The sequence below is a fragment of the Trifolium pratense genome, linkage group LG7 (assembly GCF_020283565.1).
Source record: "Trifolium pratense cultivar HEN17-A07 linkage group LG7, ARS_RC_1.1, whole genome shotgun sequence".
Classification (NCBI taxonomy): Eukaryota; Viridiplantae; Streptophyta; class Magnoliopsida; order Fabales; family Fabaceae; genus Trifolium; species Trifolium pratense.
This window is the reverse complement of record NC_060065.1, coordinates 23805249-23819182: the sequence shown is the minus strand read 5'-3', so window position 1 is coordinate 23819182 and position 13934 is coordinate 23805249. Positions and strand designations below refer to the sequence as shown.

General features: G+C 35.9%; 1 protein-coding gene across 1 annotated transcript; it reads left to right on the top strand.

Moving 5' to 3' along the window:
- Positions 1 to 2116: 2116 nt before the first annotated feature.
- On the top strand, positions 2117 to 3685 carry LOC123896090. The gene has a single exon (XM_045946529.1). It carries the CDS (start codon positions 2117 to 2119, stop codon positions 3683 to 3685), a length of 1569 nt encoding a protein of 522 aa, XP_045802485.1.
- The last annotated feature ends 10249 nt before the right edge of the window (positions 3686 to 13934 follow it).

The window sequence follows — 13934 nt, the reverse complement described above, 5'->3', positions numbered from 1 at the left end:
CAAAATGTAAGTAGCTGTTCTGATCAAGGTTGAGAGGTCCTTTTCTTCATAGGTAAGAGAGTTGACCTTCAAACTCGAATCTTCACACCATTCAAAATATACCTCAGAGATGATTCACTCCAGACTATAGTAAGTTCTGATGTCTTCATCCTCCGATGTAAGTAACTTATGAAGATTCTTATCTTCTGAGTTCTTGCGAACTTCTGAGGACTTGTCTTCAGAGCTTTCTTCAGAGCTTGTCTGAAGCTAAGTTCTGCACACTTAAAATAAATTTTTAGTCCTTTCAATTGTATATTAATACTTTGTTATCATCAAAACCTTAATAGATTTAGGGGTAAATATTTTTAAATCAATTTTGTTCCAACAATAATCAACAAGAAGGTATAGATTATGATGAAACATTTGCACCAGTAGCAAGGTTAGAAGCAATAAGAATCTTACTTACATATGCATCTTATAAATGTTTTAAACTTTTTCAAATGGATGTAAAAAGTGCTTTTCTAAATGGATTTTTAAATGAAGAGGTTTATGTCCATCAACCTCCTGGCTTTAAAGATGAACACAAACCTAATCATGTTTTTAAACTTACCAAAGCTCTATATGGACTTAAACAAGCACCAAGAGCATGGTATGATAGACTAAGGTCTTTTCTAATTGAAAATGGCTTTTCTAGAGGAAAAATTGATACCACACTTTTTAGAAAAACAAATGAAAATGATTAATTAATTGTACAAGTATATGTTGATGATATTATATTTGGTGCTACTAATGAAAAAATGTGCGAGGATTTTTCAAACCTTATGCAAAGTGAATTTGAGATGAGCATGATGGGAGAACTCAGATTCTTTCTTGGCTTGCAAATCAAGCAACAAGATGATGGAATTTTTATTAGTCAAGAAAAATACATCAAAGATCTTCTCAAAAAATACAACATGAATGAAGCAAAGATCATGACTACTCCAATGCATCCATCAACAAATTTAGACAAAGATGAAAATGGTAAAATTGTGTCTGAGAAGGAATATAGAGGAATGATTGGATCCCTTCTATATTTAACTGCAAGTAGACCAGACATTGTATTCTCAGTTGGTCTTTGTGCAAGATTCCAAACATCTCCAAGAGAATCTCAACTTACAGCAGTCAAAAGGATTTTTAGATATTTGGTGGGAACACCAGATGTTGGTCTATGGTACAAAAAAGGATCTCATTTTGACCTAAAAGCCTATTGTGATGCTGACTATGCTGGTGACAAGCTTGAAACAAAAAGCACAAGTGGTGCTTGTCAATTTCTTGGTGAAGCTCTTGTAAGTTGGTGCTGCAGAAAGCAAAACACCATAGCACTCTCAACAACTGAAGCAGAATATGTATCAGCTGCAAATTGTTGTTCACAAGTGATATGGATCAAAAACAAACTTGAAGACTTTTCTCTAAGGTACACAAATATTAAAATTCTTTGTGATAATACTAGTGTCATTAATTTATCAAAGAATCCCATTCAGCATTCTAGATCTAAACATATTGAAATTAAACATTATTTCATACGTGACCATGTTTGCAAAAAAGATGTTGAATTAATATTTGTTGATACTGAATCACAATTAGCTGATATTTTTACAAAACCTCTAGTTGAAGATCGTTTTAATTTTATTAAAGAAAATTTAAAAATTATAAAAATCCCAACCAAGCATTGCTGAACAAAATCTTTTTCTTGGAGAACGTCAGGAGAACATTCTCTCCCTGAACGAAAAAGAACACTTCCTAAAAGAAGTAATATATTTTTATATGAATCTCTTATTTTTTTTTTAAAAAAAATTCTGATTAAAAACTTTAAGTCTTTTACTCTTCCTAGGTCATCTTTCTCTCTCTCTCTCGCCTTAACTTCTTTAGTTTTCCTAAGTACTAATTGCAACTATTCATAATTGTACTTAACCTATACCTAATCTATCAAGCCATCTTTTCCTATTCTCTATACACTCTCTCATTAGTGGTTTATTTAATCAATACAAACTTAACACATTTCATCATCTCATCCGAAAAATCCTTATCTCTTTCTCCAACTAATCATCAAACCCTCCTTATCTATCACTGTTCATCTTCCAAAACAAAACCTGTTTCCATGGCTAGAGTTAAGAGACCCGGCAACAAAAACAAAAAAGATAGTTCTTCATCCTCCTCTCAATCATCAAAACGCTCACCCTCTCCACAAATTGCTCCTCTTTCCAAAGACAAATCAGGTACTAAATCATCTTCTTCCACTTCTTTCAAATTCCTTCCAGATCACGAGAATGAGATTGAAGTCCAATCAAATCCTTCAACTCAAAATGCTCCCATCAATCCACCACATATCTCTCAATCAAACCAACCTATTGTTGAAACCGTTCTTCCACAACAATCACCACCAACAACTGTTCATATCTCTGAAGTGTTGATTAGAGCCATTCCAATCACTTGTAAAACTGTCACAACAAGCATTGAACCCATTCAATGTTCTCAAACCTTTGCTGAAACCACAAATGAAGTTCCACAAGTAACTGTCACACCTCTGCCAAAAACTAAAACCGTCTATAGTTCGAAATCCATTCCAATCCCTACCAAAACCAAAAAATCAAAGTCTCTTGAGTTTTCAAAAGTTAGAAAGTCAAGAAGATTAGCCTCAGGATCTGGACGAAAACCTGCAATAGACAAGACTGTCTATTCTCTCTCTGATGATGACTCAGAAAATACTCAACCGGGTTCACCACAAGCTAAATCTGTTCCTGAGATTAAAACTTATTCCAAAAGACCCTCTTCATCCAAAACAAAACCCAAACCCTCAAAAAGGTCAGAATCTTCTGAGGAAGAAGACATCATGATCCGTAAACTCAAACATTCTGCACCCCTCATTCATGAGGACTGTCAACAAAGCTTTGAAATCTTTGCCAAGAAAAAACCAATTCTTCCAGGCAGAGTGTACAACTTTGATGATCTTGTCAACACAAATCATGACCTAACCCAGTTCACTAATCCTCTTGGTTGGACATCATTGTTCAACATCAGAGAAACCCATTACCCAAACCTTATATCAGCTTTTTACTTCAATGCTGTTATTCCCTCAGATAGAAACTCCATAGTTTCTGAGCTTAAGAAAGCTAAAATCAAGATAACCGAAGATTTGCTTGGAAAACTGTTAGATATTCCAACCACATGTCACAAATTGTATGGAGAAAGCTGGTTCTCCATGGCAGGAGTGAGTAAGAACACTCTTATGTTTGAAATTTATGAACCTGGAACCAATCTCACAAAGAATCCACCCTCATCCAAGCTCAAACATGTGTTTAAGATGTTGCACAACATGTGTTTACACTCCATCTTCCCAAGGAAAGGAAGCAAGGACAAAGTCACTGATAATGACATGATGATTATGTATCACATGTTCAATAAGATCCAACTAAATTTACCATATGTCATGGTTCAACACATGATATACACCATAGAAAATGAATCTAAGAGAGTCACCCGTCCTTATGGCATGTTCCTAACTAGAGTTTTCAACAAGTTCAAAGTGAGTTTTGAAGGAGAAGAAGGAAAAAATTCGTCTACCACATTCTCTCTAAAGAATGTTGGAAGAATGAAATTCATTGGAGAAATTGTTGAGGATCACACCATTCCTGATCAAGGCCAGAAAAGAAAAAGATGTTGTAAGTGAGAAAACCACCTCTGCTCAATTTAACCCTTTTGTATCCTTAGAGTTTGATAACTTAAGAAATGATTTTGGAAACCCTGTAAATCAACACACTACTGTCTTGAATGATGGCTTTTCAAACAAACCCGTTAACACATCCATTTTCTCACCATTAATGACCTCACCACAAACTTCTTTTGATACCACAGATTTTCTGAAAAACTTCCTATCAACTCCTTCTGATTTTTCAAAAATTCATCAACCCATCTACACTGATGCTGGCCCATCTTTACCATCATTTCCTCAGAATTTTGCTTCCTTGAGTTCTTTTTGTACTAGTTATCCAACCAATGACTCTGCTGCATACCAAAGCTCTGCTAACATACCTCCTTTTGACACGAGACCCACCAAAAAGTCAAAAGTTGAGAAAGATATGGCTAAGCTCTTCCAAGCCATCAAGATCAACAACACTCTGATGAACTACACTATCCATGAGCACCAGCTCTTTAGGACCTGGCTCATTGAAGAATTTTGCCCTGCAATGCGTGTCAATCCACCTCCATCCAATCCTCCTCCACAAGTTCCAGCTTTTCCAGAACTTGACAAAGAATCCAACTCTGATCCTTCCTCTCCTGCAGATCCTCAGTAGCACTTCTTCATATCTCTCAGGCCTTTTTGCTGTTGACAAAAGGGGGAGAATGAATTATGTAGTAATTAGGGGGAGACTGTGATATTTTGAAATGTTTTAAACTCTTTTGATTATGTTTGTTTCTTGTCTGCCTTATGTACTATCAGTCTTAGAATTTGTAGATATAATTGGAAGTTGTTTTGGTTTCAACTTCTAATTGTATGTTGTTTGAATTCTAAGAATTAGATTATGTTTTGAATCACTTTGTTTTGATCATTAATCATGTACCTGATAATTGTCATATGCTTTTGAATGAAGTTTTGATTAATGAATGTTATGTTTGATTCAAATTTATGTCTTTACATATTGTTACTCAATTTGCATTTGCATATTTTATAAATTGATAAAGAATGCTAAAATTGAGGGGGAGCTTTATATGATTAAATCACAAGTATTATTACTAAATATGGTTTAATCAGAATCACAATCAAAAATTAATTAAAGGTTTTGTCATCATCAAAAAGGGAGAGATTGTTGAGACAAAATCTTATTTTGATGTTTTAAAGATAACAACCCTTAATTAAATTTTAATTTGATTCTGATCATTTTGTGATCTAACAAGTGCTCTTGAGTGATTTAATTTAAGAACAGATGCAATGGATTAAATTAACCTTGTTTCACTCATAAGAAAAGAATCAAACACGTTTTAGACAAATCTGCCTCAGAGAATGATCTCAGATTGGTCTCCAGACTTACGTGTTCTAAAGCATAAGTACTTATTCAAGTCAAATTGGTACAAGACAAGAATGAACTTTTAAGTTGGACTTATTAAAGATCATAACAGTGCAAATAAGTCATTTAAGGCAAGGAATTGATTTTGGTTCTTGAGCTTACTCGAATAAGCTTCTTTAAGGAATAATAACTTCACATCTTGCAACAAGGCTTTATGTTCTCCAAGAACATCATTAAAGAAGTTAATCTAGACCAATGAGAACTCAACAACAAGTACATACAGCTTGCAAAGAAGCTTCACATCTGATCCAAGTACAAGCTTATGACATGGGTGGCTACACTCTCCCATAAAATAATACTTATCTCACTATTCATGTGTCATTTGAAGGACAAGTGAACAGTGGCTACTCTATGCCTTTGATGAAGAGTTTACAGCTGTTTGACAACTTGCAACAACTTTCAACAGCTCTATTTTCGTTGGACCTTATCCACACCATCTCAGAGAATGGTCTCCAACGTCTTGGAGAATGATCTCCCAGTTTCTGCACTTAGGTGGCAATCTTATCCAAATGAATTCGAATTTTATTTTCCCACATGGGAAATACATTTGCAAAGGATATACACTCAGAGACAACTCATTGACAGTTGGTGGAAGAATATTTCTGACCAACAAGTACAATGTGACAGTCAGAGACCATTAGAAGAATGATCTCCTGGAGCATCTCAAAGACAAAATCACATGGGCTGTTTTGTTTCTCTCACAACGGCTAGTTCTTCACTCACAACGTATATGTGTGATGTCCAAGCAACAAAGGAGCATCTCCATCTATAAATAGCACGTTGGTTTAATTGGAAGAGCAAGAACTTGAAGCACACAAAGCAATCTAATACATTCCATCTCAAGCAATCAAGCTCTCCTTTTCACTCTTACTCTAAAGCTCTTTAGAAATCTAGGATCATATATTTGTAGAGTACTTTGAGTGTATCAATTTGTAAGCTTCACATCCGGTTAGGTGTATAAGCTTAGATCCAAAGAAATCACTGAAAAATCATTAGGATTCTCTCAAGTCAATTGGGTATAATTGATTGAGGTTACCTTGTAAAGGTAGATCAGCTGGTTATAGCTGAGTACTTTGTGATCTTGGTTTAGATCATAAAGGGTTTTTGATCTGGGCTTAGATCAAAGGGAAGTTTTTCTGTAATCTTGGTCTAGATTATAGTGGATAATCTCACGCAAGTGGGGACTGGAGTAGCCCATACTATTAAGGGGTGAACCAGGATAATTCCTTTGTGTTATTCTCTCTTCCCTTACTCTTTTTATTTGCGCAAACACTAACTCACTTTACTGCACTTATATTCCAGGAGAACGTTCTCCAGTTAGTCTAACCATTAACTATCATAGTGTGTTTTGTGCTTAAATTATTTTGCAGTTGAATTTTTAAAGGGTCACAATTCAAACCCCCCTTTCTTGTGACAAACATTGTTACTTCATTACTAAGTTTGACAAAATTAGTTTATCCCATCCAACACAATTCTTGTCTATTTATCAACAAGAGATCAAGGACGGTCAGTTCCTCAATTTGTCGATAGATAGTCAACAATCATGATATCAGCATAAACCATTCTTATCAAACCGCTAAAGCATCCACTTCGCATGAAACATCTATAAACTCATATTCTACGGTACGTATAATGCTACCCACAACAAGTACAACTAATCGAACACACTCCGAAAGATACTCCCGTGGAATACTCCACAACTCCACAAATCCTATAAGTCTCTGATTCCCTCATGAATCACTTAACCGTGTTACATCACTTATTCATGTCGTATCTTATTCCAAACATATCACTCGATAATTCAATTCCAACAATCATTTGATGACCAACATTCTCAAATCTTCCTCGACACATCCTAGAATTATCGTTTCTAACTGTCAAATTCCTTTTTTTTTTTCCACATATCTCCAATCATTGAGTCGAATCCAATACGACTACTCTGTCCCCAAGTAATCTCTTAACCAACATTTGCATTCCTTAACGCAAACATTTTCCAATACCACTTCTCTTTAATCTCTTAGCAATTCACTACTTCAAAATTAGGCTACCGCCTAAAATTGGTTCTCCAAATAATCACAACTTCTATCTCATTGATTCCAAACGACATCTTCAATTCGCTCACTCTCCATCTATCCATGTTCCCCATCATCTTGCATTGCAACAAGCGTACTATATTCTGTTTATTCACTCATTGACTTCTTATTCACCTCCGACCTCTATCAATCATCATCTCTCTAGGATAGCTATCTTTAAACTCTTCCTTAGTACGTTCGATACCAAAATCAAACTCTTGAATTTAAATCCACAAAGCTCCAAATACTCGTCATACGATCCAATCCCATCCATTAAATTCTAATCAACCTTTGTCTTAGTATTCTTACTCACGACTCCTTGTCTATCCCAATATGACATCTCTAAAAAATTTCCAAAAATTCTCGTCCAAAAATACAGTTTAAGTTATGAATAATGCTAAATCTCGCGACAAAAATCATAACGAACGTTTCACGAATGACGTGTCCACGTCTTAACCGCTCAATCATCTCTTGCAACTCGCCGCTATCTTACACCAAGGCATTCACCTCAAACAAGCACGCACGACAGCAACATGTTCTGGTGATCAATCAACTCTTCACAATTCATTGAAAAACTTTTGTCGACGCACACACCGTGCTTGACGGTCGACGGAAGAACCCGACGACGGAGGCTGCTATAGTAAATGAAGATGCTGCCATGGTTGAAGTTTGAGGGTACGGTGGTAGTGGTGGTGGGGCGATGCAGGTACAGAATCAAGATATGCTGAGGCGGTGGAAAACAGAGGATATTTGGGTGAGTGAGTTCGGTCACCACATATATCGTTTTATATTCAATTTCCCTTTTACTTCCAATCTTCCATATTAGCAAACTGGATGTGATTCACTCAATGAATATAATTTGTAAAAACACCTATGAGATATTGATTTTTGGTAGAGAACAGAGGTGAGGTCTGATTGTTATAAGAAAAGTGGTTCCAACAAAAAAACAAAAAAGTTCCAATCACTTCGTGAAATTTTGCGAAATATGTTTTCGCTGCATATAGCAGCACTCTTAAGTTATACACCAAATCACTACTGTTCCATTATCCACGATGAAACAATTTAAAATCCTTTACTTCATTGTCACCGATTGTGACCATACTACATCAACATCCACGATGCATCTAACAACACTAGTCTCCACTGACCTTCCTATTCCATAAATCCAAATTTCCTAGTAAATACTTACTTACTCTTATCTTGTGGGCACTACCAAATGCTCTCCGACGCTTACCTTAGGCATCGCCTTCAACTCCTCACTATATGTGCTCAAACACAACATCTACTCATATGTGCGGTAATCCTTTTTGCAAACTCTCACCTAACACAAGTCACTTCCAACATGACCTCCTATTACTCATTCTCTGCACGTTCTTCAACGGCTAACTTTCTTATTTCAAATCATTCTAAGACGTTACTACTCACTTAGCTTCATCTCAACCTCCAAGACTCTACGTTCTCGTTCAACATGTGACACCAATTGTCCGGTCATTATCCAAATCCAATTACTCTTTCTTCGACAAGCCTCTCACAAAATCCTTCGAATCGCTATCCTACTTCCATCTTCGAATAAACTCGATTATTCATACGATCCTTACTTCCAATGATTCAACAATCATACTCATCCTATCACAATACCTCTTAATTCCATTCTAATCTCATTTGAGAATTCACTTCTTTTTCCTTGATTAATTAACACTAACGGTTCACTAATTTTAATATCTATTTCGCAAGCTTCTCAAACCTCTTCCAGAAATCACCTCGCACACTAGGCTTAGAACTCCGAATTGTTCAACCAATTTCAACCTACTACCATATGCACGACTCACATAAAACTTCTTACTTAAGCATCCGCTACAACATCCGATCCACTTGGATGACAACTTACTTCAAAATCATCACCTCTCAAGAATCCTAATCACTTCATCTTCCTCATATTCGACTCCTTCTAATCGAATAGGTACTTTAACTTTGGTCCACACAAACAACGCCTCCATACTTTTAGTGCAACACACGATCTCCAACCGTTCCGAATACTCTTCATCTCACTTAACCAATCTCACTAACGCCCTACGGCGAAACACTTGGTCTGACAACTTCTCTTCTAGTAGTTTCTCACAACTCGTTGCTCCCCATTCATTCCACTTCGAACAACGTCACCAACTCCTGAATATTCCGCTTCAAGAACATCTCTACTCATCCAATCTTCTCACGTTCAAAATATCTCGGATGGATATAACCTTCTCCCCCACTTATCTCAAATCCACCTACACTCTTCCACTAGAACTTTTGGTGCTCACACCTAACGATTCTATTGTCTCTAAACATATTCTTCCCAAAAGAAGAAACTAGTATCGACAGCGTTTACACGCACGTCGCATACAGGGCAAAACCCAACCCACGATACCTAAACACTTACACAAAATCATGCAAGCATGCCAGTAACCTATACTTCCCTCACTTTTCAAAGTTAGGAAATCAAAACAACACAAGAAAATGAATATTGCATAGAAACAATTCATATTCACATTTATTCTAGTCCTAACAAACACAAGAAGACAAGAATCTCACATCTAATCAACTTAGGACAAGACATCAACAAAATAAAATTCTTGTCTGGCTCCCTTGCTTAGCAAAAGCTAGCGAGCTCCCGGCGAGACAAGTCAGAACTTCCTCAGGATTTAGTGAGACTTAGCGAGATTCAGCGAGGTTCATCCTTCTCCTAGCGAGCACATCCAAAAATCTGGGTGCTCTGCTACGGTTTTGAACTTACGCCCACAAAAATCTCGTTTTCTCGACTCACCGATCCACAAAATCCAAAACTTCAAGCATATAACATCATTATAGACTTGAAAGTACAATTAGAATCATGCATCAACAATCACAACATAGACTTATGAGATCTTCATGTTTTTCTTTTAAAATTATTTCAAATCATTACCACATGCAGTTTTATATCATGCCGGATCGTCACATGCAGTTTTATATCATGTCGGATCGTCAACAATTAGGAAATAAGCATCAATCAACCAAGTTTAAACTACACAAAGGTTAAACTCTAAGCATATACAATTATTATAAAACATAGAAGTATAACACTCACACAACTACTCACAAAAAGAATGGATAATTTAATCCAATTCACATCACTCATAGTTCCTAAATGAACAACAAAAGTGATTTCACAAAACAAACACAACAAAATCGTTAGACAAACGCGACTGACACACAATACTCACTTAGTCTGACTGCACAGACCTGCTCTGATCGATACATAACCCACACAGTCCGAAGACAACGGGGCTCTGATACCAATTGTAACACCCAAACCCATTATTGTAGTGATTCTACGTTTATTAAATCTTTTTCAAAATACGCAACGGAAAAATTGAAAGTTATTTATAAACATTGGTTCTAGGTATTACACTCCTCTTTGCAAAAATACTAATGTAGTTAATTAGTAAAAATACTTGTTTATACAAATCTTAAATCAAATAATGTATTTATTAACTATACAAAACAACCTAGATAAGGAGACTCTATATACATATAAAACCCCTTTTTCCCGTGTCACAATCAGAGCGGAGCTTCACCGACGACTCGACCTCGATAACCACAAAACCTGTGAATCTGGACCCCCAACGGTCCAGCACATAACACAAAGCATGAGAGTTAGATCACATAATCAAAATATAAGTGTAAGTAAAACGGTACTTAAACACTCCTTCATAAAACATGCATAATCATACATTATACATATACATCATCATCTATCATCCAATTATAAGTTCTAGGTCATTATAATCAAACATCACTTCATCGAATAGCAATAAGTACACTTAGCAAAATATGTGTCACATAACAATCATCACATAAATGCAAACATATGTGTCACATATCAAATATCAAATAATGTACACATATCCTAATGCAATCTAATGCCACAATCTTCATGCTATGTCCCCTAGACATATCTAATGCATGTGGTACCATCGTCTTTATTAGAGTATCTCACCTCTAATATCCTTCTTTATCGGATAAATATAATCCGATATCCTTCTTTATTGGAATATCCAATATCCCTAATATAATTCATGAATGCATGTATGTTTTCATGAATATTCTCACAACAACAATCACATTTAGCATTAAGCTCGTCATTTATAAATGTGGAACACTATCCAACATTTCGTCTTTATTAAGATAACACTATACCTTAATATACATCTTTATCGAATAACATAATTCGATATCCTTCTTTATTAGAATAACATAATCCTAATATCCTTCTTTATTAAGTTGATTAACACCTTAATATACTTCTTTGATATTTAAACAAACATCATTAACACAATAAAAAACAATCATATTCCACAAATATAATCAACAATTCATCACAATACAATTAATCATGGTTATAAACACCTAATTGCATGTTAGGATACCTTAAATCCATGTTACAAGTGCCTAATTGCACTTTAAAACATCAACAAAATATGTTCTGCACAGTACTGGTCGCTTAGCGACGGCCTAGCGAGGGATGGCGAACAAAGTCAGTACATGGACAGCTTCTGGCGAGCGACAGCGAGCTGGTCGCTTAGCGAGGGCCTCAGGATAGCAGCAGTCGCCACCTGTTCGCTAAGCGAAGGCTTAGCGACGGCCTTCTGACAGCAATGTTCAAACTTCGTGTTTTTCACACCAAATCACCCAAAAATCCCATTTTTCATGTTATAAATCCCAAATAAGTTTATTTTCATGTACATAACATATATATAAACATAAAAGGACGGATTGATTCTCAGATCTACATCAAATACATCGAAAAAGTAAAGATTTAATACTTTTACTCAAAACTCACAAAAACACAATGTTCTTGAGTTTAATCATCTATAATTCCGTTTTTAACCATTAAATTCGTTCATACATCATGTTAAAAGCATATTAAGCATGTTATGAACCTTAGAATCGATTTCCATTAAGAAAATCCATTCAAAACTAAAACGAAAATAGGGTGGAGGAAGTTCGGGTGAGGAGAAATCGACATTCTCCCCTTCCTCGTATCACCCACCAATATGAAATATACTCTCTTACCTTATTCGAAGAAAAACTCGAAGATTTACTCTTGAATCCCTTCACTTCCTCTTGCCCTAGCTCTTGAGCTCTCCCTTCTCTCTTCCTCCTTCACAATTGTTGAGAAATGAGACTTTCTCTCTCTAATGGGCTATAAATAGCGCCCCCCTCACATGAGAGAAGGCCCATTGGGCCTCAAGCCCACTAACTTGGCCCAACTCGTGTTAACTCTCACTAACTCGCGCGTTAACTAAAACTCTCGATTAATAACTTAAAGTTACTATCTTACTTAAAAGTCACGTCACCAAATAAATAAACACTTACATAGTGAATAATAAATTTGGGTCGTTAAACTAGCTGGCGCGCACAGTCAGACAGACAGGTGTTGTTCCAAAGTGTACCCACATTTGTCACAACACTTGGTGTAGGCACATATGTCTCAACACTTGGCTAAAAGATGTTTTTTGCAAAATGTAGCCAACATACAAATACCCAACAATTGCTTTCATCTCAGACTGCAAAGATAACGTTAATTGGGCAAATGATCCTTACACAACGGTCATAATTCACATGGAGTGTACTCTTGGAGTATAAATTCAACACTTCATCTTTGAAGTAGTAGAATCACACGTGCACGCTATCTATTGCACACTTAATCTGTCAATACAAACATTCATCCTCTGAACCTTGAATTTCATTTATATTCAAAATACTTTGAAGTCAGTTTGTACTCATTGTATTTTACTCTTAAGGTTCTCTTAGTGTATTGTATTATCTCAACAAACTTTATTTACATTCTTAAGTTTGAGAAGTCTCTTGCTGTGTGCTTGAGAATTGTGTAGAAGTCTCTTGCTGTGTGCTTGAGCACTTGTAATCTAGTGTGATTATAGTGAAATCCCTCGGAAGGGCAAGGGGACTGGACTACTTTCGATTTGTGAGAGGAACCAGTATAAATTGCCTGTGTCTTTTCTCTCCCTCTGATCTCTCTTATTTTGTGTTTACTCTGTTTTAATCCGCTACTATCTTACTTAAGCTAAAACTTCGAAAAAGTTTTAACTTATCTAAAACACAATTCAACCCCCCTTCTTGTGTTTTCACACCTTCATCTTTAAGTTCCTTTCGATCTTCTAATATCTTGTTAATGCTGCCACTTAAATCAAATTCAGTTCCTGAGCCGGTAAGCAAAACAGTAACGGCCTCAATTAGTGATTAGTAGTAGTCATCTTCCCAACATCTATGCCCACATCAGCATCCACATCCATGGTGTCAAGGCTAGGATTTTCATTACCAGTGGTAGAGGATGCAACAACATCTTTTCCAGAAGAAAAAAAAAAATCCATCATTACTTGTGATGATTTTGTGAATCAAGTTGTAGAATATCTTCAAAATCATGCCTTTTTCAGCAAAAAAATTGAAAATTTACGGTGCGCACAAAAAGTGAACTCATTTGAGTATTCATAGTTAATAATAATATAATGTAGTAGGATCAATAAAACTCAAAGAATCCCTTAGGGAAAGTGGAGGTCTTGAGGATCGATGGAGAAGGTGGGAGAAAGAAAAAAGTAATCAGATGAGACTAGTTAGAATTTGCCAATTTATTAATAATGTAAAATCAAAATAAAAAATCCAACAAAGGGTAACCGAAAATAGGCAGTCAAATAAAGAGGATCAGCTGTGGACTCAAAAAATTGGGCACCATATTAGGGGCTCC

Excerpts from the sequence above, each read along its gene's own strand:
- LOC123896090 (XM_045946529.1), top strand. The coding sequence starts at position 2,117 with ATGGCTAGAGTTAAGAGACCCGGCAACAAAAACAAAAAAGATAGTTCT.